The sequence below is a fragment of the Sciurus carolinensis genome, chromosome 3 (genome assembly GCF_902686445.1).
Source record: "Sciurus carolinensis chromosome 3, mSciCar1.2, whole genome shotgun sequence".
Lineage (NCBI taxonomy): Eukaryota > Metazoa > Chordata > Mammalia > Rodentia > Sciuridae > Sciurus > Sciurus carolinensis.
In genome coordinates, this window is record NC_062215.1 from 23,687,314 (window position 1) to 23,714,487 (window position 27,174).

General features: G+C 39.6%; 1 protein-coding gene across 1 annotated transcript; it reads right to left on the reverse strand.

Moving 5' to 3' along the window:
• Positions 1–2,853: 2,853 nt before the first annotated feature.
• Mrpl45 (mitochondrial ribosomal protein L45) lies at positions 2,854–26,130 on the reverse strand. The gene is made up of 8 exons (XM_047545652.1): positions 25,999–26,130; positions 24,731–24,908; positions 24,200–24,317; positions 20,321–20,419; positions 5,947–5,995; positions 4,451–4,600; positions 3,595–3,768; positions 2,854–3,299 (listed from the first exon to the last, which is right to left on the reverse strand). The coding sequence occupies exons 1-8, from the start codon at positions 26,062–26,064 to the stop codon at positions 3,213–3,215; spliced, it is 921 nt and encodes a 306-aa protein (XP_047401608.1). The 5' UTR covers positions 26,065–26,130; the 3' UTR covers positions 2,854–3,212.
• Positions 26,131–27,174: the final 1,044 nt, after the last annotated feature.

Consider the following 27,174-nt stretch of genomic DNA (forward strand, 5'->3'; position numbering starts at 1 on the left):
CTACCCTTGCTTAAGCAGTGCTAGCAGAGTGCTGGCATTAGATGATAGTACCAAAGGAAAGTGAGGAAGGAGAAAAACATACAAAGAAGTCCTGGGATTGGCAGAGGTGAGGTGCCAGTAGAAACTGGCAGGCTAACATGGCACAACTAGCAGTGGCACTCAAGATAGCAGTAAGCCCCAATCTCTGACAGTTCAGGTATGTATGTCATTCTTGGGAGAAAAGACAAAACAAGACCAAATACCCAGGAGGAAAACAACGACTCTGCATGTGAAGATTCTGAGAAGTTATAGGGTGTCTCAGAAAAAGAAGCAAAGTGCTCCACTTTCAAAAAGGAGCAAAGAAATGGAGTAATCTCCTCTTCTTTGGGGGTCAAATGCCCTTGTTCCCATACTGAACCCCCCCCCACCCGCCCCACTTACCCTGGCTTGCACGGCAGTAACTGAAGTATGTTGTTGCTCTGTGCCCTGACTGCTTAACCCTACAGTTTCTGAGTTAATGTGGACTTTGCCAACTATGCACCCCAAAACAACCCCATTGGGTCTGGTCTAGCTGGGAAAAGCAAAGTTGCCCCCACATTCACTTTTTGAAATAAACCATGGGAAAAATAAAGAATGCTTTTTTTCAACCACTGCAGTTGGCTCCAGCTTATTCATAATGGTGATTTTCTTTTTCAGCACAGGAACAAGATAGATAAGGATAAAACAGGGCCTGCTCCAAAGCCCAGGGTAATAACACTGCAGCCTACAGGACTTTCAGGTCATCTGACTAATTCTCTACCAGTATCCAGAAATGTAACTGACACTGCAGATGGTCTCTGCCTGGTCCTTCTAGTCAAACCCTTCACATCTGGACCATTTGCTCAGCTGGATTTGATCCCAAGGGGAAATGAAAATTGCCCTTATCCTCTGGTTCCCTGGTGGCAGTTATTGCTTGGCTGCTATTTAGGATTATCTAAAGACACCCCAAGACAGATCTATGAATAAAACAGCTTATCTGAAAAACTGTTTTTACACATTCAAGAGAAATCAATGGAACTTTTACCCACTAAATGTGCTTTTTTTGTTTTTCTGCTTCCCTCTGCCAGGATTACCTCCCCTTCCTCCATACGCCCCGGCCGTGGATCCTGTTCAAAGCACTTCTCATTTTGCCTTAATCCAGGGCTCAGGCAAATAGGATGCAACCAAACCTCACTTGGGCAGTAATGCTTCAGAGTGATGTACATTTTAAGCCAAACGGGTCAAGACTAAAGTAATGTGATGAGAGTGGCTGCTTTGTATTAGCCCATCAGTGCCGTTTCCTTCCTAAGCATATACAACTATTTCTATCGTCAGCACTCAAAAGCTGTTGGAAAAACACCCATTTTGCCCAGCAAGACCTAGTCTGTTTGCTGCTTTGCTGAAATGGTAGTTTCAGAGAGACTGAAAAGTCAGGTTATTTATTTTTGACCTGATTCCAGTTTCTATGGAATGTACTTTCAAGATAAGAACAGCTTAATTTTTAGTTTAAGTGACAGACAGGCTGGGGATGTAGAGTGCTGGCCTAATACGTGTGAGGCTCTAGGTTTGATCCCTATTTCTGGGGGGAAAAAAAAAGTAACAGACTCCTTAAAAAAGAAAATTCTAGGTTGGGCACTGTGGCGCACACCTGTAATCCCAGCAGCTTGGGAGGCTGAGGCAGGAGGATCGAGAGTTCAAAGCCAGTCTCCCTAAAAGTAAGGCACTAAGCAACTCAGTGAGACCCTGCCTCTAAATAAAATACCAAATAGCACTGAGGATGTGGCTCAGTGGTTGAGTGACCCTGAGATCAGTCCCTGGTACCCTCTCCCCCCAAAAAGAAAATTCTATGCTTGAAAAAAAGAAAATATGACAATTAAAGGTCCCATTTTAAAGAAGGAGCCCATACTGAGCTGATGAAAGCAATAGCACTATGAGCCAAGCTTACTGCTGGGAAAGTGAGTTTACTTGTTATTACTCAGACAACCCAGGACACACAGCATGTAAGTCCCACATCCTTCTCCTAACAGCCCAACTGGACCTTAGGAACAAGGAGGGGTGGGGCTGTTTTATTTGACACAGGTTCATATTCTGGTACATTCACCTTCCCAATTCTGGGCTGGAAATAATAGTTGCCATCTCCAGGAGGTGCTAGAAATCAGGCAACCAAGTCTTGCTGATGAATTCCCCAAATGTATTATTAACACTTCAGTGCCCTTGCCACCTCCCAAACTTCCTGGGGTCACACCAGGAAGCAGTCACCAATTAAGAACACAATCCAAAAGCTGAGGGATTAATTATTTCTTTAGATTTATATTCTTCTATGAACTATAAATGCTAATTCAATAAGTCTTTGTATGAGAAAAAGACCCTCTTAAGTGATATCCTATTTTATTTTTAATTAAAATTTTATTTTTTTGCAGTTGTAGATGCACAGTATGCCTTTATTTATTTCTATGTGGTGCTAAGGATCAAACCCAGTTCCTCACACATGCCAGACAAGTGCTCTGCCACTGGAGCTACAGCCCCAGCCCTGATACCCTAATTTTATAAATACTAATTATTCTCCCAAGTCTGGATTTCCTAGAAGTCAGATCACTCACAACTAGGCTTGTCTTCCACTTCTGCCACTTGAAGGTTGGCCTGTTCCCCATCTCAACTGGGGGAAATGTACAGAATCCACCAAACAAAAACAAAACCTGAACCCAGGGGTACTCTACCATTGAGCTACATCCCCAATCCTTTTCATTATTTTTAGTTTTGAGACAGGGTCTTGCTAAGTTGCCCAGGTTGGCTTCAAACTTGCAATCTTCTTGCCTCCCAAGTTGCTGGGTTTACAGATGTGTGTCACCACTCAAAGCACAACACCAAAATTTGTCCAACACTTTGCTAGCATTTTATTTCAAACTCTGATCCCTGCCCAGTGATTACAAAAGAGTGTTGCCTGTTTGCTCCCACAGTCTCTGCTGTGAAAAAAAAAATGTATCAGATGTTTGTTCACTGAAACATACTGCCTTTCATCTAGCCTCAGAAGCTAGACATCTGTTTTTAAAAAGAAAAGGGTCCACGGTTGTGCATACTGGCCAACCACCTGGGCCCAGCCATCAGACATGGTTGTGAGAGTGAGTCTGCTGAAAACATCCAAGTCGGGCAAGAGGAAACAGGTGGTCTGATGGAGTTGGATGGATGACTTCACAACTTCCAAGCCTAAATTGCCATTAGGCTAGCTGAGACTTAAGGGCCTCTCCTTGTGCCTCTTCACAGTTTTCCCATGGTTCCATCTGGGGACCAGGAATCATCACCGTCTGAAAGAATAGTAGGCTGAGTTACCTACCAGCCAAGACCATGGCTTACCCAGAAGGTCTTCATCCCTACATCTACTCACCCCACAACAAAGAGTTCCTCTTCCCTGCTGTTGCATCTTTCCCTCTCTCTTAAGGTGGAGCCCAAGAGGACTTAGGATGCCCAACTATTGACTGAGTTCTCTTTTTTCTTTGTGGTGCTGAGTATCAAACCCAGGGCCTTGTACATGTTTGGCAAGTACTGAGCTATACTCCCAGCCCCTGTCTCAGGTTTCTTAAATTGTGCAAGTTTCCTTACCTTAAGGATGGGCTGCTTAGGGGGCGCCCATGGAGGAACGATCTTGCCATGCATTCTCCAGCTCCCATAGGGGTTCACCAGGTGTTTTTCAAACACAATATACTCCAAGACATCCTTAGGCACATCTTCTTGTCCATACATCAATCGCCCAAACCGATCATAAATCGCTAGAGTCTGTAAGGATGAAAGTAAATCTGACCGGTTTTTGTTTTTTTGCCATATAATCATTTTTGAAATATTATTTAAAAAAAAATTTTTTTAGTTGTAGATGGACACAATACCTTTATTTTATTTATTTATTTTTATGTGGTGCTGAGGATCAAACCCAGTGCCTCATACATGCTAGGCAAGTGCTCTATCACTGAGCCACAATACCCGTCCCTTGAAATAATCTTAACAAGAATTTTTATATATTCAAAAATTTTTTTTTAAATCTTCAGAATTCTGAATCTAAGACTGACAAATCAACTGCTGACACTTTATTCTTAGAGATTCTTTGATGGGGAAGGATAGAATGGAGTTAACACTAGGAAGGGTGGGAGAGAATGTCCTTATAACATGTCTTAGTAGGGCTAACATTTAGCAGTTGGAAGGGGCAACGACAATAAGAAGACCATGGTGAACCTTTCCTTAGAACCTACAGTACTTCAGCTGGGCACGTAGCTCAGTGGTAGAGCTCCTGCTTAGCATGCATGAGACCCTGGGTTCCACCCCCAGCATTGCAGGAAAAAAAAAAAAAAAAACAAGAACCTTAAGTCCTAAACTAAGTACTTGGTACTGAACTAAGTACTTCGGAGGCAGGTTCCCAACCTGAGAGTGAAGAGAAACTGGGAGGAAAGCAAACCGGTGACTCTACCTGTCGCGTGTGCATGCGTACAGTGACCTGGCCATACACGTTGCTCTGGTTCACCATACTTGAGCAGCGAACTTGCACCACCTGGGCTGGCTCCAAAGATTCTACGAAGCACCAGCGGATAGTCTTATACTTGGTGTCCCAGACCATGTCCTAAGGACAGAGAAGAACAAGTTCAACTGGGTTTTCCCCTCCCTACAGGGATGCTGGTACTGCCACACTTGCTCTCACTTCCTGCAATACTACAGCCCACAGGCAATGTTTCCCACCAAGTGCTCTCCTGTGCCTTTTTTACCCCAAGTCATGATTAAGCTCCTGCTCAAACTCACCATGACTTTCTTTTCATCTAAATCACCTACCCTGAGACCTACCTACCTTAAGGACCCTTTCAGTGAAAACTGCATTCTGCACCATGCCAGCATACCCAATGAGCCATATTTCCTCTCATTCACTTGCATAATCTATTAATTACTGCATGTACTTCTGTGGACTGCATGTTTCTCCTCCCCCCTCACCAGGGAATTGCACCAGGACCTATGGGCTCAACACTAAGACTAGCTTAAGACTAAGACTAAGATTAGCTCTACTTGTCCTTGGGGAGACTGATAGAAACTGAAGTTCTACAGATAGAAACTGCAGTTGAATTTGTAGAAATTGAAATTCTTTTTTTTTTTTTCCTGGTACCAGGTATTGAACACAGGGGCACTCGGTCACTGAGCCATATCCCCAGCCCTATTTTTTTATTTAGAGACAGGGTCTCAGTTGCTTAGAACCTCACTAAGTTGCTGAGGTTGACCTAGAACTTTGGATCCTCCTACTTGAGCCTCCCAAGCTGCTGGAATTACAGATGTACACCACTGGGCCTGACGAAAATGAAGTTCTTATTCTTGAACCTCTAACTGAATCTCAAAGCTCCTATTCTTGAAAGCCCCCAAAAGCACCTAAGACCCATTACCAAATATGCCCTGTGAACCCTTCTTAAATGCTTTGCTGCAGTGAAGACAGGTGTAGGTGTGGCTTCACACAGCCTACTGTGACTTAAGGATCTATACCCTGTGGTTTCAGTGTTGTTTGCTGAGGAACTCTGCCTTTCCTCATTTGCTGTGGACCTTCCCAGACTCTGTACCAAGTCATTATCATTTAGCTAAAAATAAAAGAATTTAAGCTTGTGCCTTAAACTTTTCTACACTTTCAAATCTGATCCTCATGCCAGGTGAAGCGGTGCATGCCTGTAATCTCAGCAGCTCAGGAGGCTGTCGCAGGAGGACTGCAAATTCAAAGCCAGCCTCAGCAACTCACTGAGGCTCTGTCTCAATAAAAAAGGGGTAGGGATGTGCCAATGAAGTGGTTAAGCACCCCTGGGTTCAATTCCTGGTAACAAAACAATGAATTAATTGAAAAGAAAAACAAAAAACTGATCCTTTATAAGAAAACCCAGAGGTGATATCCATGCTCTGCCCTTCAGGTACTCTGCAGTTCTAAGAAGGATGAAAACCTACCGGAAAACAGTGTTCAGTTACCAAGGTATGAAGCCGGTCATGGTCTGAGCTAGGAAAGAAAGAGATATATCACTGACACCTGCTCTTACGATGCCTTGTGTGATAGTTGAATATGGACCTGAAAGTGAAAAACAATTCATTTTTACATTTTTCTGGACATCTATTGTAAGCCAGATGATATGCTAAATTCTAGGGATACAAAGATGAACAATAATGTAATTTGCCAGAAAATTTTGAGATCTAATAGCACAGTAAAATTGTTTTAATCTCTAGAGCAGAAAGAAATTTCCCTGAAATACTGTACATACTTTAGATGGGTAAGGTCCCATCCTGGGACAAGGGAACTGATTTTTGCTCTAAGTTGGTAAGAAGAACAAAGTCCAAGCTACATAATAAACAATAGCTCATCTTAAGCTGGACACAGTGGTGCATACCTGTTATCCCAGTGATTCAGGAGGCTGAGGCAGGAGGATAGCAAGTTCAAGGACAGCCTCAGCAACTTAGCAATACCCTTTCTCAAAAAAAAAAAAGTTTAAGAAGGGGTGAGGAGGCTAGGGCTGTGGCTCAGAGGTAGAGCACTCGCCTAGAATGTGTGAGGCACTGGGTTCAATCTTCAGCACCACATAAAAATATATAAATAAAATAAAGGTATTGTGTCCATCTACAACTAAGAAAATATTAAAAAAAAAAAAAAAAAAGAGTGAGGATGTAACACAGTGGTAGAGCACCCCTGGGTTCAACTCCCAGTACCACAAAAAGAAAAAAAGAAATTTTTCTTTCTCTTTTTACCTCGCACACAACATCAATACCAAAGGGATTGGCCTTGTATCTTACACTCTCATTTTTAAACCTACTCAAAAAATAACCATCCCCCCAGGTGTGGTGGTGCACATTAGTAATCCCAGAGACTTGGAAGGCTGGGGCAGAAGGATCACAAGTTCAAGGTCAGTCTGAGAACCTCAACAAGATCCTCAGCAACTTAGCAAGACCCTGTCTCAAGATAACAAAAGGGCTAGGGATGTAACTCAGTGGTAGAGAGTCCCTGGGTTCAATCCTAAATACCACAAAAATAAAAAAATAAAGAAAACAAACAGCAAGTCCCACCTTCTGCAGATAGATTCCTAACTGAGGAATCTCAAATAAACCTATGACCACAAGCTAGGTTCTTTCAGGTACACATAAGACATTTCTGCCAAACTTTAATATTTGTAAGAAGTTCAACTCTTTGTCCCCTTTGAAAAATCTTGTTTTCTAATCCCAGACTGGGTAAGGGATTAGTTCTAACACGTCTATCTGCTTCTCTTCCACCTCTATTCCAGAAGTCCTTTCTCCCACCATAGGACTCAACTAAATGGAGTTGTGGTGACAACTGCCGTGATGACTACCATGACTGGCACCTCTGATGAACTCTTCCTATTTACTATTCTACCTTAGAAGTTTTCAGGAGGAATAAATTTCATTTCCTATGAGCTCTCTTAGTCTCATTTTATTTTGTTTTCTTTTTTTAATTTATTTTGAGGAAGGGTCTTGTATCTTGCCTCTGTTGCGTGAGCTAGCCTTGAAATTGGGATTTTCCTGCTCAGACTCCCACGTAGTTAGGACTGTAGACACACCATCATGCCTGGTTTGAGGTCACTTAATTTTAGAACAGACCTTACACTGAAAAATAAAAGATATCCATTTCTGCAACATAATAGACTGAGCTAATATGAAACTACTCCCACTACAAACATCTAGAAATGTTAGATAAAATATGATACACATACACACGCGCGTGCACGCAGAGTGGCTGCTTCTTCACTTAGGATTAGATCATGTCCTGATAAACCCATCATAAACTGAAAATACTTAAAGCCAAAGGCACACTTAATACACCTAACAAATCTTGTAGCTTGGAAACACAGTATACTATAGAGTACTGAATGGGTGCTTCCCCGCAGCTGCCCATCATCACGAGATAGAATCATACTGCATACTGATGACCCAGGAAAGATCAAAACTCAAAATTCAAAGTAAGGCTTTGAATAATGTGCATTATCTTCACACCATCATGAAAAAAAAAAAAAAAAAATCCTAAGTTGAGTCATTGTAAGTCAGGGATCACCTGCACACGTATTATTAAATAGGCAAGTCTAATTTATAGGAAAAAAAAGGAACTCCCCAAATGCAAGAAAGGAAGAGGGATCCAAAAATCAAAATGGAAAGAATGTAACCTGATACTATGACAGCATAAAGGATGATTAAGTAATCCAGAAATAAATAGCCCACTCTTAAACAACTGATGGGTCAAAGAAGACAAGGGATATCACAAAATACCCTGAGACAAATAAAAAATAAAACATACCAAAACCTATGGGATGCAGCAAAAGTAATACTAAGAAGAAAACTCAGAGTTGCAAATGCCCACATTAAAAAGGAGTGGTCAAGTGTGTATTTAGCAGGGTAAGGCCCTGGGTTTAACACCTGTAGCATGGGTGCGTACCTGTAGTCTCAGTGACTAGAGAGCCTGACGCATGCTACAATATGGATGAACTCTGAAGACATGCTAAGTGAAATAAGCCAGTTACAAAAGAACAAATACTGTAAGATTTTACCAATGTCAGGTACCTAAATGTCTTAGCCCATCTGAGGTGCTATAACAAAAAGACCAGAAACTGGGGGGCTTATAAACAACATTTATTCCTCAAGTTTGGAAACTGGAAAGTCCAAGATCAGGGCACTGGCAAATTCAATGTCTGGTGCAGACCCATTCCACATACATAATGCCTCCTTGCTAAATCCTCCTCAAAGGGCAAAAAGGTCAAATAAGTCCTCTCAGGTCTCTTTTATAAAGGCCTTAATTCCATTCGTAAGTGCTCTGTTGGGCTGGGGTTGTGGCTCAGTGGTAGAGTTCTTGCCTGGCATGTGTGAGGCACTGGGTTCGATCCTCAGCACCACATAAAAATCAATCAATAAATAAATGTCCATTGACAACTAAAAAATATTAAAAAAAAATAAATAAATAAGTGCTCTGTTCTCATAATTTGATCACTTCCCTAAGGATCCAAAGCCTAAAACCATTACCTTGGGGGTTAAGATTTCAACATATAAACTTTAGGAGGTACACAATTATTCACAAAACAGCCTTTGAATAGGCAAATTCATAAAGAAAAAACAGAATGGAGGTTAACAAGGGCCGGAGAGAAGGGAAAATGGGTAATTATTGCTTAATGACCATAAGGTTTCTGTTTGGGATGATGAGCAAATTCTAGAAATGAATAATGATAATGGTGGTGCAACAACCACTGAACTATACACTGACATGGTTAAAATGGTAAATTTTATATTATGCATATTTTACTACAAATACAAAGATAGACAAATAGATTGAACCCAGGGGTATTTAACTACTGAGCCACATCCATAGCCCTTTTGGTTTTTTATTTTGATACAGGGTCTCATTAAGTTGCTTTGGACCTTGCTAAGTTGCTGAAACTGCCCTCAAACTTGTGATCTACTGTCTCAGCCTCCTGAGTCATGGAATTACAAGTATGTGCCACCACGTCCAGCTAAAGGTATAGTTTTTTAAATTATAGCTTTGATTTTTATTCATCTTCTTTTTAGGAGACAGGGTTTTACTATACATGTTGTCCAAGCTGGTCTAGAACTCCTGAGCCCCAGTGATCCTCCTGCCTCAGTCTCCCAAGTAGCTGTGATTACAGGTGTGCACCACAGTACCCGGCATATCTTTTGATTCTTAAAAAATAGGGCTGAGTGGGCTGGGATTGTGGCTCAGTGATAGAGTATTTGCCTAGCATGTGTGAGGCACTGGGTTCAATTCTCAGTACAACATAAAAATAAATAAAGGTTCATCCAACAACAACAACAACAAAAGGCTGAGTAAAGTGGTACAGGTCTATAATTCCAGCTACTGAGGAGGTTAATGCTGGTGGGTCCCAAGTTCAAGGTCAACATGGGAAAAAGAGCAAAACCCTAACTCAAAATTTAAAAGGGCTGGGTATACAGATCAGGGTTAGAGCATGTACTTAGCATGCACAAGGTCCTGGACTCACACCCTAGTACCAAAATACAAAAAACTATTTTTTAGAAAAATGCAGGCATACAAAAGACAACAACAAATCAAAATCAAAAAGGATCAACAAACATATGGAAAAACGTTCAACATCTCTAGTAATAAGAGAAATGCAAATCAAAACCACCCTAAGATTCCATCTCACCCCAATTAGAATAGCGATTATCAAGAATACAAGCAACAACAGGTGTTGGCGAGGATGTGGGGAGAAAGGTACACTCATACATTGCTGGTGGGGTTGCAAATTAGTGCAGCCACTCTGGAAAGCAGTGTGGAGACTCCTTAGAAAACTTGGAATGGAACCACCATTTGACCCAGCTATCCCACTCCTTGGCCTATACCCAAAGGACTTAAAATCAGCATATTACAGAGATACAGCCACATCAATGTTCATAGCTGCTCAGTTCACAATAGCCAGATTGTGGAACCACCTAGATGTCCTTCAATTGATGAATGGATAAAGAAATTGTGGTATATATATATATACAATGGAATATTACTCAGCCATAAAGAATGATAAAATTATGGCATTTGCAGGCAAATGGATGAAATTGGAGAATATCATGCTAAGTGAGATAAGCCAATCTCAAAAAAACAAAGGACGAATGATATCGCTAATAAGTGGATGATGACACACAATGGAGGGTGGGAGGGGTTAGTGTTAGGGTTAGAGTTAGGGTTAGGGAGGGGGGCAAGAATGGAGGAAGGAAGGACTGTATAGAGGGAAAAGAGGGGAGGGAGGGGGGGGAAGGGAAAAAAATAACTAAATGAATCAAACAGCATTACTCTATGTAAATTTATGATTACACAAATGGTATGCCTTTACGCCATGTAGAAACAGAGAAACAACATGTATCCCATTTGTTTACAATAAAATAAAATTTAAAAAAATCAAAAAGGATGGGGGGTGGTGACACAACTGAAAATACTTGTTTAATCTACAGCCGATACAGATTGTGTAATTACCAGAGATTTATAAATAAATGTAATTAATATGTTTAAGAATTTAGGAGCAACCTGCTATTAGGTCCCCTCTTGCTCTGTGGGAGTTCTGTCTCTTTTTGTGTCTTCTCTTCTCACTTGAAAAAAAACCTATTCCTTTCATTCTTGAAAAAAAAAAAAAGAAAGAAAGAAAAAAAGAAAAGAAAAGAAAAGAAATTAGGGTCAGGCACAGTGGCACATGCCTATAATCCCAGAAGTTTGGGAGGTTGAGGCCCTAAACAACTTAGCAAAACTCTGTCTCAAAATTAAAAATAAAAAAGGGCTGGGAACATAGATTAGTGGCAGAGCACCCCTGGGTTCAATCCCCAGTAACAAAAAAGAGTGAGAGAAAGAAAAGAAGTTAGGTAACAAGAGAGGTGTGCATCTATAATCCTAGCTACCTGGGGCAGGGAGCACAGGGAGTGACTGAGGCAGAAGGATCATTTGAATCCAGGAATTCAAGGCTAGCTTGGGCAACACATCAAGACCCTGCCTCTTAAAAAAAAAAAAAAAAAAAAAAAAAAAATCAAACAAAATAAAATAAATTAGATGATAGGATGGAAAATTTTAGCAAAGAAACTGGGCACTGATTTTAAAAGAAAATCAAGTGGAAAAGAAAAATCAAGCTAAGTTTAACAGCAAATTAAATACAAGTAAAAAGAGGACAGAAAGATAGATCAGGAAATAATCTGGCTTAAGATGTAAAAGTAGAAAAAGTGACTGGAAAAATATGAAAAAGAGCCTTCTAAAACACATTTAGCATATAGCAAAAAGCTGAAACATATGTCTATTCAAAATCACACAAGGAGATGAAAAAGTAGAGCAAAAGCAACATTTGCAGAGATAATCTGAGAATCTTCGAACACTGACAAAGCACCCCAATATTTAAAAACCAATAGGAATATACACGAGAATAAAGATACACAGACTGACCACAGACCACCAGTGGAGTACCAGCTGCCTGCTGTTGCCTGGAAGTCCACCGTCGCAGTACCTGCAGGTTTGGTTACACGTGGTTGCCGCCATTTTGAGACAACAGCCAGGACTTGTAGGACCCCTGGCCGGACTGACTGAGTCCCATCTCCAGGATCCCTCAGCCCGACCGATCACTCCCTGTTTCTGGCACCCTCACATCAACTGACTGCGCCCTACTACCAGGACCCCCAGACTGACTGATTGCACCCCACCTCCAGGATCCCGCAACCAGAATGACCACACCCCACCTCCAGGACCTCCAGTCAATTCTGCCCATACCCCAAGCTGCAACCCCTATTTGCCAACACATTTGGAAGCCAGAGCAGCCATCTTAAATAATCCTGGAAGTTGTATCTCCCATCTTTAGGTGGGGCAAATTCCATCCTGAGACTCCTGCTAGAGACTGGAAGCTCATTGTCAGGTACCTCTCATGCATCAGGCTACTGAAGACTGGGAGGTGTGAATACTACATGACTGTCTGTTATAGTGTACATTTTCTTTTTTCTCCTTATTCAAAAATTTTAAGTTTTTATTTCTTTACTTTTCTTGCTCTCTTTTCCTTTTGTTTACCTGTTCCCTCAGAGTCTCTTTCTCCCTTTGCCCATGCTAACAACCAACTTCTTTTGACTATGATCTAGAACTTTCTATCATCTTTCTATGATCTAGAACTTCTATATATTCTTTTCTTACCCCATTAACAGTTACATCCTACACCCCTCCGCATCCTCTCTGTCCTCCATTAGAAACTGTAGACCTGGGCTGGGGAGATAGCTCAGTTGGTAGAGTGCTTGCCTTGCAAGCACAAGGCCCTGAGTTCAATCCCCAGCACCATGAAAAAAAAAAAAAAGAAAGAAACTGTAGACCTTATTGCAAATCTATTTGTTTTACTGAAGATAATAATTGAACTCATTCTGTTTATTATGACAGTATTGTTAATGTCCTCATAGGAGCTATTTGGTTTCAAGTTGCACACTGTCTGAACAAGGCACTGCTAATATTGATCTCCCCCCTTAAAGAAAAGATTTTGTAAAACTATAGGGTCGCTATAAGCCTATGGGGGGAACTGCAATACCCCAGATCTGCACTGCTAGAGGGGAAGATACATGAACAAGATGAAAAAACAAGGGAAGAAAATGATCCAAACAAATCTAGATTCTATATTAATAGAATTCAGTGACAGTATGATAGAAGAAATGTCAGAAAAGGACTTCAGATTATACTTGATTAAAATGATTTGTGAAGCAAAGGATGAGATAAGAGAGCAAATGCAGGCAATGAATGATCACAACAATAAGCAGCTGAAAGAGCAATTGCAGAAAGCAAAAGATCATTTCAACAAAAAGAGATTCTCAAAAAAACCAAACAGAAATCCTTGAAATGAAGGAAATAAACCAACTAAAAAACTCAATGGAAAGCATCACCAACAGACTAGACCACTCGGAAGACAGAACCTCAGACAATGAAGACAAAATATTTAATCTTGAAAATAAAGTTGCCCAAACGGAGAAGATGGTAAGAAACCATGAACAGAATTTCCAAGAACTATGGGACATCATGAAAAGACCAAATTTAAGAACTATCGGGATTGAGGAAGGCACAAAGATACAAACCAAAGAAATGAACAACCTATTCAATGAAATAATATCAGAAAATTTCTCAAGTCTGAAGAATGAAATGGAAAATCAATTTACAAAAGGCTTACAGAAAACCAAATGCACAAACTCACAACAGATCCACACCAAGGCACATTATAATGAAAATGCCTAACATACAAAATAAGGATAGGATTTTGAAGGCTGTGAAAGAAAAGCATCAGATTACATATAGGGGGAAACCAATACGGATATCAGCAGATTTCTCAACCCAGATTCTAAAAGCTAGAAGAGCCTGGAACAACATATTTCAAGCTCTGAAAATACATGGTTGCCAACCAAGAATCCTATACCCAGCAAAACTAACCTTCAGATTTGAAGACAAAATAAAATCCTTCCATGATAAACAAAAGTTAAAAGAATTTACAAATAGAAAGCCTGTGCCACAACTCCTTGGCCTATACCCAAAGGACTTAAAATCAGCATATTACAGAGATACAGCCACATCAATGTTCATAGCTGCTCAGTTCACAATAGCCAGATTGTGGAACCACCTAGATGTCCTTCAATTGATGAATGGATAAAGAAACTGTGGTATATATATACAATGGAATATTACTCAGCCATAAAGAATGATAAAATTATGGCATTTGCAGGCAAATGGATGAAATTGGAGAATATCATGCTAAGTGAGATAAGCCAATCTCAAAAAAACAAAGGACGAATGATATCGCTAATAAGTGGATGATGACACATAATGGAGGGTGGGAGGGGTTAGTGTTAGGGTTAGAGTTAGGGTTAGGGAGGGGGACAAGAATGGAGGAAGGAAGGACTGTATAGAGGGAAAAGAGGGGTGGGAGGGGTGGGAGGGGTAGGGGGGAGGGAAAAAAAATAACAGAATGAATCAAACAACATTACCCTACGTAAATTTATGATTACACAAATGGTATGCCTTTACGCCATGTACAGAGAAACAACATGTATCCCATTTGTTTACAATTTAAAAAAAAAAAAAAAAAGCCTGTGCCACAGAATATTCTGAACAAAATATTCCATGAGGAGGAAATGAAAAACAACAATGTAGGTCAGCAAAGGGAGGAACTACCTTAAAGGAAAATCCATTCAAAGGAGAAACCAGGGGCTGGGGAGATAGCTCAGCTGGTAAAGTGCTTGCCTCACAAGCACAAGGCCCTGAGTTTGATCCCCAGTACTGCAAAAAAAAAAAAAAAAAAAAAAAAGAGAAACCAAGTCAAGTTAAAAACCAAAAATAAGCCCAAATGACTGGTAATACAAATCATATCTCAATAATAATCCTGAATGTTAAAGGCCTAAACTCATCAATCAGAAGACACAGACTGGCAGAATAGATTAAAAAGAAAGACCCAACAATGTGCTGCCTTCAAGAGACTCATCTCATAGAAAAAGACATCCACAGACTAAAGGTGAAAGGATGGGAAAAAACCTACCACACATACGAACTCAGTAAAAAAGTGGGGGTTTCCATCCCTATTTCAGATGAAGGAGACTTCAAGCCAAAGTTAGTCAGAAGGGATAAAGAAGGACATTTCATACTGCTTAAGGGAACCATAAATCAGGAAGACATGATGATCGTAAATATTTATGCCTCAAACAACAGTGCATCCATGTACATCAAACAAATCCTTCTCAATTCCAGGAATCAAATAGACCACAATGCAATAATTCTGGGTGACTTTAACACACCGCTGTCACCACTGGATAGAACTTCCAAACAAAAACTAAACAAAGAAACTATAGAACTCAATAACACAATCAATAACTTAGACTTAACAGATATATACAGAATATTCCATCCATCAACAAGCGAATTCACTTTCTTCTCAGCAGCACATGGAACCTTCTCGAAAATAGACCATATGTTATGCCACAAAGCAGCCCTTAGTAAATGCAAAAAAATAGAGATACTGCCTTGTGTTCTATCAGATCATAATGGAATGAAATTAGAAATCAGTGACAAAATAAAAAACAGAAATTACTCCAACACCTGGAGACTAAATAATATGTTATTGAATGAAGCATGGATAACAGAAAACATCAGGGAGTAGATAAAAAAAATTCTTAGAGGTAAATGAGAACAACGGCACAACATATCAAAATCTCTGGGACACTATAAAAGCAGTACTAAGAGGAAAATTCATTGCATGGAGCACATTCAGGAAAAGAATAAAAAGTCAACAACTAAATGACCTAACATTATAGCTCAAAGCCCTAGAAAAAGAACAGAACAACACCAAAAGTAGTAGAAGATAGGAAATAATTAGAATCAGAGCTGAAATCAATGAAATTGAAACAAAAGAAACAGTTAAAAAAAAAATGACAAAACAAAAAGTTGGTTCTTTGAAAAACAAAATAGACAAACCCTCAGCCACACTAACAAAGAGAAAAAGAGAGAAAACTCAAATTACTAAAATTCATGATGAAAAAGGAAATATCACAACAGACACCAAATACATAACATAACTCTGAAAATCTATATTCCAACAAAATAGAAAATACTGAAGACGTCAACAAATTTCTAGAGACGTATGATCCTCCCAAACTGAACCAGGAGGACATACGCAATTTAAACAGATGAATATCAATCAATGAAATAGAAGAAGTCATCAAAAGCCTACCAACCAAGAAAAGCACAGGACCAGACGGATTCTCACTGAGTTCTACAAAACCTTCAAAGAAGAACTCATCCAAAACTTCTAAAAGTATTCCAGGAAATAGAAATGGAGGGAACCCTACCAAACTCATTCTATGAAGCTAATATCATCCTCATACCCAAACCAGGCAAAGACACATCAAGGAAAGAAAATTTTAAACCAATATCCTTGATGAATATAGACACAAAGATCCTTAACAAAATACTGGCAAACCATATCCAAAAACACATTAACAAGATAGTGTGCCACAATCAAGTGGGGTTCATCCCGGGAATGCAAGGTTGGTTCAAAATCTGTAAATCAATAAATGTAATCCATCATGTCAATAGACTTAAGAATAAGAATCATACGGTTATTTCAACTGACACAGAAAAAGCGTTCAACAAAATACAACACTCCTTCATGCTTAAAACACTAGAAAAAATAGGGATACTAGGAACACACCTGAACATTGTAAAGGCTATTTATGCTAAGCCCACGGCCAACATCATTCTTAATGGAGAAAAACTGAAAGTATTCCCTTTAAAAATGGGAACAAGACAGGGATGCCCTCTTTCACCACTTCTATTCAACATTGTACTTGAAATACTAGCCAGAGCAATTAGACTTAAGAAACTAAAGAGATATGAATAGGAAAAGAGGAACTCAAGCCGTCACTATTTGCTGATGACATGATTCTCTATTTAGAGGATTCAAAAAACTCCTCCAGAAAACTTCTAGACCTTATAAATGAATTCAGCAAAATAGCAGGATATAAAATCAAAATGCATAAATCTAAAGCATTTTTATACGTAAGTGATGAAACATCTGAAAGGGAAATGAGGAAAACAACTCCATTTGCAATAGCCTCAAAAAAAATAAAATACTTGGGAATCAATCTAACCAAAGAGGTGAAAGATCTCTACAATGAAAACTACAAAACACTGAAGAAAGAAATTGAGGAAGACCTTAGAAGATGGAAAGATCTCCCATGTTCTTTTAATATTATCAAAATGGCCCTACTTCCAAAGGCGCTATACAGATTTAACACAATTCCAATTAAAATCCCTATGACATTTCTCATAGAAACAGAAAAAGCAATCATGAAGTTCGTCTGGAAGAACAAAAGACCCAGAAGAACCAAAGCAATCCTGGGCAGGAAGAGTGACGCAGGAGGTATCACTAAACCAGACTTTAAACTCTACTATAGAGCAATAGTAACAAAAACGGCATGGTACTGACACCAAAATAGACAGGTAGATCAATGGTACAGGATAGAAGACACGAAGACATACCCACATAAGTACAGTAACCTTATACTAAATAAAGGTGTCAAAAATTTACAATGGAGAAAAGACAGCCTCTTCAACAAATGGTGCTTTGAAAACTGGAAATCCACATGCAGTAAAATGAAATTAAACCCTTATCTCTCACCCTGTACAAAACTCAGCTCCAAATGGATCAAGGATCTAGGAATTAGACCTGAGACCCTTCACCAAATAGAGGAAAACGTAGGCCCGAATCTTCATCACGTTGGCTTAGGACAAGACTTCCTTAACAAGAGCCCCATAGTGTAAGAAATAAAAGCAAGAATCTATAAATGGGGCAGATTCAAACTAAAAAAGTTTTAAAAACTTTAAACTTTAAAAGTTTAAACTTTTAACTAACAAGTTTTTAAAACTTTAAAAAGTTTTTTCTCAGCACAGGAAACAATCAATAATGTGAAAAGAGAGCCTACAGAGTGGGAGAAAATCTTTTCCACACACACTTCAGACAGAGCACTCATCTCCAAAGTTTATAAAGAACTTAAAAAACTTTACACCCAAAATACAAAGAACCCAATCAATAAATGGGCTAAGGAAACAGGGAGACACTTCACAGAAGAAGATATACAGGTGTGATCAACAAATATATGAAAAAGTGCTCATCATCCCTAGTAACTAGAGAAATGCAAATTAAAACCACTCTAAGATTTCATCTTATTCCAATTAGAATGGCTATTACCAAGAAGGCAAGCAATTATAAATGTTGGTGTGGATGTGGGGAAAAAGGCACACTCGTACATTGCTGGTGGAGTTGCAAATTGGTGCAGTCACTCTGGAAAGCAGTATGGAGATTCCTCAGAAAACCTGGAATGGACCCACCATTTGACCCAGCTAACCCACTCCTCAGTTTATACCCAAAGGACTTAAAATCAGCATACTACAGTGATGCAGCCACATCAATGTTCACAACAGCTCAATTCACAATAGCTAGATTGTGGAACCAACCTAGATATCCTTCAATGACGAATGGATAAAGAAACTGTGATATATATACACAATGGAATATTACTCAGCCATAAAGAAGAATAAAATTATGGCATTTGCTGGTAAATGGATGAAGTTGGAAAATATCATACCAAGTGAAATAGGCCAAGCCCAAAAAACCAAAGGCCGAATGTTTTCTCTGATAAGTGCATAACAATATATAATGAGGTGGGGTGATGGGGGGAAGAGAAGAATGAAGGAACTAACTTTGGATGGTGAAGAGGAAAAAGGGGTGGGGAGGGTGGGGAGGGAAAAACAGTAGAATGAAACAGTATTACCCTATATATATGTATGATTACATAAATGGTGTGAATCTACATTGTGTACAACCATAGAAATGAAAAGTGTACCCCATTTGTGTACAATGAATCAAAATGTGTCTGTTTAAAAAAAAAAAATTACACACATACACAACTGTAAGTACATCACAATGAACTGCTTAATACCCAAGGGAGAGAAAACAATCTTAAAAGCAGATAAAAAGAAACTAGCTTCAGAGAAACAATTAGAAAAAATAGCTAATTTTCCAATAGAAACAGCAATATCCAAAAGATTACATCTTCAAAATGCTCATAGAAATTATGAAAGAAGGAAGGAAGGCATTCTTTCAGGTTTGGGCAGGGGAAGTAAACAAAAAATGAAAGTAAATAAAAAGGAAACAGAACTAAAAAATTAGACCACAATAACATGGAAGGGGGATAAGAAAGTGATTAAAATTAAAATGTTTCCTGGGTGCGGTGGCAGACACCTATAATCCCAGTGGCTCAGGAGGATCGTGAATTCAAAGTCGGCCTCAGCAACTTAATGAAGCCCTAAGCAACTCAGTGAGACCCTGTCTCTAAATAAAATACAAAAAAGTGTTGGGGATGTGGCTCACTGATTAAGTGATTGCCTTTGAGTTCAATCCCTGGTACCAAAGATAAAATAAAATAAAAGTGTTCTGGCAGGCATGATGGTCTATACCTGTAATTCCAGCTACTTTTTTTTTTTTTTTTTTTTTGGTACTGGGGATTGAACCCATGGCCTTGTGCTTGCAAAGCAAGCACTCTACCAACTGAGCTATCTCCCCAGCCCTAATTCCAGCTACTTGGAAGGCTATGGTAAGAGGAACTACAAGTTTGAGGTCTGCCTGGGCAACTTAGCAAGACTCTGTGAAAGGGAGGGAGGGAAGGAGGGAAGGAGGGAAGGAAGGAGAGGAAGGAAGGAGAGGAATGAGAGGAAGGAGAGGAAGGAGAGGAAGGAAGGAAGGAAGGAGTTAAAATATCCTTGGTTGAATGAAATTTAAAAAGTTTTAAATTTTCCAAAGAAACTAATTCGAAATAACTAAGGAAAGAAAATGTACATACATAAGACAAATGAACAAAAAGGAATCAGATGGGGTGAAAACAGAAGTCATTTCAGAAGTCCCAACACTTGCAGGTGAAACTGAGACAGACCAAGTGGTAAAAACTTGTAGAAACAGGAGAGAAGCAAAATATTGCTCGAGTCACTAATTATTTTCCACATTGCAAGCTGTTTTACTCTAGAACTCATCTTATTTTTGGTTGTCAATGGATCTTTATTTTATATCTATTTATTTACTTACTTATTTATTGTGCCAAGAATCAAACCCAGTGCCTCACACATGCCAGGCAAGCACTCTACCAAATGAGCCACAACCCCAGCCCCTCACTCTAGAACTTTCACCTGGCGGAAAAGGAAAAAAATATGTACAAAAAAATGCCTAGAATAATGGCTACTGAGAACAATCATGTACAAGATAGGGAGTTCACTTACTTGTTTAGACAAAGGTGAGCTTCAATGAAAATATCCTTAGCTTTTTCAGGGAAGTCCTTTGTTTTAAAATTAGCATCAAATTCTTTTATCTTCCGGATTCTGTAAAATTAAGCATGAAAATCATTATAAAGAAGGTTTCACACAATTCCCATAACTCCTAGCTTACATTAACCTCCATTAGTGTCTGCTCATTAATAATTAATTTTTGAATGTGTCAATTCCTGTAAATTCAACCCTCAAATTCTCAAATCAATCATTCAAGGCTTCTCAAAGTGAGATTTTAGAATTCTGGGATTGAAAAAAAATTATCCGATGAGCATTAAGAAATAAAGAACAAGTCAGAGCTCAGCGGTAGAGTGCTTGCCTTGCACATGTGAGACACTGGATTCAATCCTCAGCACCACATAAAATAATAAAATAAATAAATAAATATATTAAAAAACAAACAAACAAAAAAGAACAAGCCAGAAGCTAGAAGATGAGTCCCTGGTTCAATCCCAAGGAAAGGAAGGTAGAATGGTAAGAAGGTAGGAAGGAAGGAAGGAAGAAAGTGGGAGGGAGGGAGGGAAAGGAAGAAAGGAAGAAAGAATGAAAGAAGAAAGGACAGATGATCAAACAGTTTTCATACAAAGCTTCCAGAGTCACAATGGAGCGGTACTTTTTGTACTGGCGATTGAACCCAGGGATGCTCTACCACAGAGCTACACAGCCCTTTTCTTTCATTTTTTAAGATAGGATCTTGCTAAGTTGCTGGCCTCGAACTTGCAATCCTCCTGCCTCAGCCTCCTGAGTCACTAGGTTTATAGGTGTGCACTAGCAGGCGAAGTGAAGCAGTATTTTTAATTCCCCCAGTAGTTGGGACTGAACCCAGGGCCACGCATGTTAGGCAAGTGCTATATACTGAGCTACATCCCCAGCTCCAGAACAGTACTTTTAATTGAGAAAAAATATATATCTAGCCCAGAATTTTATATCTGAGAAAATTATAAATAAAGTGGGAGAGTAAAAGAATGATTTATTTTTCCTTTGAGTACTGGGGAGTGAACAGAGGGGCACTTAATCAATAAGCCACATCCCTTACAGCCCTTTTTATTGAGACAGGGTCTCAGTAAGTTGCTTACAGCCTTGCTAAGTTGGTGAGGCTGGCTTTGAATTTGCAATCCTCCTGTCTCAGCCTCCTGAGTTGCTGGGATTATAGGCATAAACCACCATGTCCAGAAAGATTTATTTTTTATAGTTGCAAGATCTCATTTATTAACTATGCATTGTTTCTCTTTTTTAAAAATATTCTAATTGTAAATGGACACAGTATCTTTATTTATTTATTTTTATGTGGGGCTGAGGATCGAACCCAGTGTCTCACATGTGCTAGGCAAGCAGTGCACCACTAAGCTACAACCCCAGCACCCAATATACTGTTTCTTAGGAAGCTGCTGGAGAATATGTCATCAAAGTAAAAAATGAACCACTAGCCAGGAGCAGTAGTGTGTGCCTGTAATCCCAGCAACTCAGGAAGCTGAGGCAAAGGAATGGTGAGTTCAAGGCCAGTCCGGGAAACAGAGATCCCATCACAAAAAAGCAAAAAAACCAAGCCAAAACCAAAAAAAAAAAAATACAAACAAACAAAACATTAAAAGGAAAGACACAGGATTCAAGAAACGGGACTACAACACAAGAGAAACAAAAGGAATATTAGGCTGTTGACTTAAGTAGATCCCAAGATGTACGGTGGGGCCTAAAGAGCAACCAACCAAGACTGAAATAGATAGGCTCCAGGAGGGATTTCTTGAAGTGGATGAAATTAATAAAACACTTAATGTTTTAAATGCAATGAGAGGAGATTTACATAAGTACAGGTTCCTTAAGCAAATGAGCAAAATAAAAACACAACTTTCAGGAAAAAAAATTATGTAGGAAACAAAAAATAGTCATAAAGTAATATATGATTCATATGTCAACAGCATTTTCAGTTACAATAATATAAATAGGGAACCTAACGCATTACTATATTCAAAGAATAAGGAAAACCATCCAGTGGAATATATTCCAGGAAGCAATGTTGGCTTAACATTTGAACATTAATTAATGTAATATACCATATGGACAAAATAAAAACAAGTATCATACTATCACCTCAATAGACACAGAAAAAGCATTTGACAGTTGGTGGTACATGTCTATAATCCCTGCTACTTGGGAGGCTGAGGCAGATTATCAAGTTTGAGGCTAGATTGGACAACTAGGGAGAATCCGTCTCAAAATTTAAAAATGTAAAAAAATAAAATAAAAGGTTAGGGATGAAGCTCAGTGGTAGTATCCCTGGGTTCAATCCACATTATAGGGTGGGGATGGAGTGGCATCTGGCAAAAACCAATACCCTTTCAATACTTTTTTTTTCAATACAGAGCCTTGCTTGTACTGTTCTGTCTCCCTAGAATGCCATTCCCAGCTACCCTCCTCCATCCAGTTAACTCCAAAGAATCCTTTAGGTCCCAACTTTAAAATGTCATTTCCTCAGGGAAGCCTTCCCTTCTCTGCCAGATTGTCATCTTTCCCTGTCATATGCTCCCACAGCACTCATACTTCAGCTTATCTATAATTATTTAATTGTACGTAACCAGTATTTCTAATGACTGTTTGCCTTCCTAGCATAGTAACTTCATGGAAAAAATCACGTGTGTTTTGTTCATTATCATAATCAGGGACTCCATGGTTCAAGAGAAAAATATTAGCAGTACAGTTATTAGAGGAATTTAGTGTAAGTGTGCAGTTACAATTAAAGCAAAGGCAGCACTAAAAAGAGTTAGGGAAGGCCTAACAGCAGATACTACGCTTGAAATGGGTCTTAAGGAATGAATTGTTCCTAGGGGGGTGGTGGTCAGGTAAAAGAAAGAAAATGTGCAAAGACAGAGGTACAACATAGAACTCTAAGGAATTGGCAATAAGTTCAGAAATGCTGAAATTTAGGATGAGAAAAATGGAACAAGGGGCAAAAGATGATAGAAAAGGAAGCAAGGAGGGCTGGGGTTTTGCTCAGTTGGTAGAGTGCTTGCCTTGCATGCACAAGGCCCTGGGTTCAATCCCCAGCACCACACACATACACAAAAGAGAGCGAGGAGGTGAAGGTCAGATTATAAAAGTCTTGCCAATCACTGAAGAAATCTGGATTTTATGGGGAACCACAAGAGTTTGAAGCAGAGAAGGTGACATGATAAGATCTGTGTTTAGGAAGTAAGTCATGGCCATGTGAAAATCTAACACTGACTTAATGTACTTGTACTCATAAACCTATACATAATCCCAAAGCACCTATAATTTAGATTCAGAGTGACAAATACTAAGTGATTTTGTCCTTTCAACTAAGAAAGAAATTCAAGATCCTGCTCCTTAAGTCCCAATTAGTTCCCTATAACAGATATCTTTTGACCCTTCTTTGACTTTTCTTACTCTTTGAAGTTTTTACTCTTTAAGGTACTTCTTAAATAAATATGCTGCCTTTATTTCTACTTAAAAATGTTAAATATGTGATCACAAAAGGGTTCACATATTACAAAGTCAACGCCTTACCTGATGTAATGAAAGGCTGAGATCTTAAGTCTCAGAATGCCCACATTATTCTGCATTAAATATAAACTCTATAACAGAGGAAGACAATACTGCCAAATTATTAAGAGTTTTACTCAACCCAATTAACCCAAAAGGCATCTCTGGGATAAAGTAACTATAAGGAATTTCTGGGTTGGGGATATAGCTCAGTTGGTAGAGTGCATGCCTTGCTAAGCACAAGTCCCTGGGTTCAAATCCCCAGCACCACAAAAAAAAAAAAAAAGAAAGAAATTTCTATTTGAATATGGACCCATAATTGTCTCCGACACCTACGACAATTGTGAGGCTGCATTTTTCTTCAATCGCTCAGTTCTCTGCTTCAGTCCTTCCTTTGAAAGAGATGACATTCGAGCATCACCCTCAGGAGGAACATAAGCATCAAAGATACCAGCTGTAAAGGAGACAAGAAAACTAAGAAAGTGTTAGAAGAATCATAAAAAGTCATCTTCTGGTCATATAAAATTGGGAAGGAGTCTGGATACAAAGTAAACCAATCAAAATAGACTTCCACATACAGGGAACCATGTAATACTAGAAAAAAAACAAAATAACTAGTTTTCTGTTAGAGCCTGTTTCTATTTCTACCAAATGTGGAAATTTCACATTTGCTTTCTAGAAATACCGTGAAAACAAGATCAAAAATCATTTTGTGAAATATAATGTATATAAAATAAATCATTATTGAGAATGAATTGATTTACTGGTTAATTTAATGTATCAATGTTAGTTCAAGTCATTCCAAGTTCCAGAAAGATCTCTGATAGTAGGGGATTGGGTCAGGGTCCCAGAAATATTGCACCTCACCTGTACAGGCCAGATGTATGGGACGTTCCAAACGTTCTGGGGGAATAACCAATCCTGCTTTCCGGGCATGTTCTAGAAACTCCTTCTCCGTTTTGTATTTGGGTTCATAAGTAGGGGGTGTGAAACGTTTTTTAGTTCTTACTGGAACTACAGTTGTAGACTGAGTCACCAGGACTGACTGAAATGTAAGGGACAGATTAGAATATAGGTAACCTGGAGAAAAATCTATACTCAAAAAGCCTTAAAGAAAAGTTATAACCAAAGACTGTTTCAGAACAATTATAAAACAATTATAATGGAGAAAATGCATTAATGCCTTAATACCTAGGGACATCTCTTATCAGACTCCAGTTAGCAACTTTTATTAACATCACTCAACATTTGTTTACTGAAGGCTTTCCTCTAGTACATTCCATAATACTACCAGATGCAAAGTTGATTAAAGCAAAGTATCCACTTTCAAAGATCTTTCAGTCTGATGAGGAACTTTAATATCAACCCAATACCCATATGAGTGGAACGCTATAAGTGAAATATAAGCAAAGTTCTCTTCTTGACACCCTCTCCACATTTACACAGATTACATTTGCTCACTCTACCAGGAATCTCACCAGAAACTTTATTCTGTCATTCTAGCTCCCAAATGAACTATAAACTCTTTTAAAGGCCTGGTGACCTGCTCACTCTGATTATGAGATCTGCTCAGGAAGGTGCAGTGACAATAAAGGACTCCCTCCTTTCCAGCTACTTTTTTTTGTATTGGATTGAACCCAGGGTCGCTTTACCAAATCACATCTCCAGGCCTTTTTTACTTTGAGAGAGGGTCTCCGTAAGTTGCTTTGGGCTTCGCTAAATTTCTGTAACTCGTCTCGAAACTTGGAATCCTCCAGGCTCAGCCTCCGGAGTCGCCGGGAATACAGGTCACCCTTCCAGCAACTATTCAATCTAGGCTATGCATAAGAATCTAAAAGAAGCAGGCCCACAGCCAGGGCGCCACTTCTTTTCCCTTTAACACGTCCCTCCAGACAGACCCAATCCAAACCGAAGGGACCTAATTCCCGCAATTCACTTGACCTTACGGACCCGCACAGGATCTCCCTAGCAGGTTACCGAGTCACCTAAGGGGATCTCGTCCACCTCAAACTTTTCCCCAATCTTGATCTGGCTCGCAACGCCCAGCGGCACCAAGAACAACTGCACAAAAAGTATCCCCCCCTATCCTATCCTCCTTCAATCCCTAGCGTCCTATCCGTCCTGTCCCTACCCACCTGCCGAGACCACCATCCCAAAGCTTTGGATAAGCAAGACAACCCCCGAGGCATGGGAGCTGCCATTTTGTTCACGCAAAGGCAGCCGGGATGCGGGCTCAGCGAGAAAAGTGTGAGATAGGAGAGAAGGCGCATAGGGTGGAGCTAGCTCGGGAGTGGAATTTTCCAGGGCGCGCGCCCTCTGACGAAATGTGAGCCGCGCGGACGCGCACGTGCTCGCGGGGGGTGGGGAGGGTCGCGTACGGCCGCGCGCCTGCGCAGTTGGGGGTAGCGCGAAACGCACGACTGTCACGCGCCGACCGAAGACCGCTTGAGCGCCAGCTGCGCCTGCGCACGAAGCTGTCCAGCGGCTTGGGGTTTCTGCATTCCAATGTGTTTGACACATTGCTGCACCTTACTTACGTTGGGTAAAAAAAATAAGAAGGTGTTCCCTCTGAAGTCAGAGAGCTCTGAGGAGACAAGTATTTACCTTCAAAGCCCAGTGTACATTGAAGGTGCTTGGATCCCAGAAAGGGCAAAAATGAATAATTTCTGGATCTGGATCCGACCTCAATATGCTAAAACCTGAGCCTCGAGTTTTCCCTATCTACCTATCCCTATTCTTACTGTTGAATTAGAATTGTCCTTTGTGTTTACTAAGGCAAAAGGCACGTGGATTGACCCAAGACATTTCTGATTTGTCTTTTCAGGAGAGTCACAGGCTTAATATTAACAAATTTAATAATAGTTGATACTTAGAAAACGCTTACCAGCTGCCTGGCAAGCGTTTTACATCTTTTAATTCAATCTTCACCAAAACAAGAACAATATTCCCGTTTTGCATTATGTGGTTGAATCAGAGAGGAATTAAGTATTTAAGGTTAGACAGCTAAAAACTGGCAGATCATTCAAATCCAAGCAGTCTAACTCCAGAATCCCTGTTCTTAACCACTATGTTATACTTTTTCACATTCAGTTCTTAAAGGAGTCACGGTGTTGGGATTGTCCTAGAAAATCCAGTTGCCGAATGGCAAACACATTCTATCCTTACCCTTTAGGTTTGTTGTTGTTTGTAGTTTTGGTTTGTTTTAGTTTTGGTTTGGTTTAGTTTGGTTTGGTTCTGAGTGTTACCACAAAAAGACCAGGCTGGACCAAACTTCACAGATCAGTTCTTTATTCAGGAAAGAAGTTTTATGC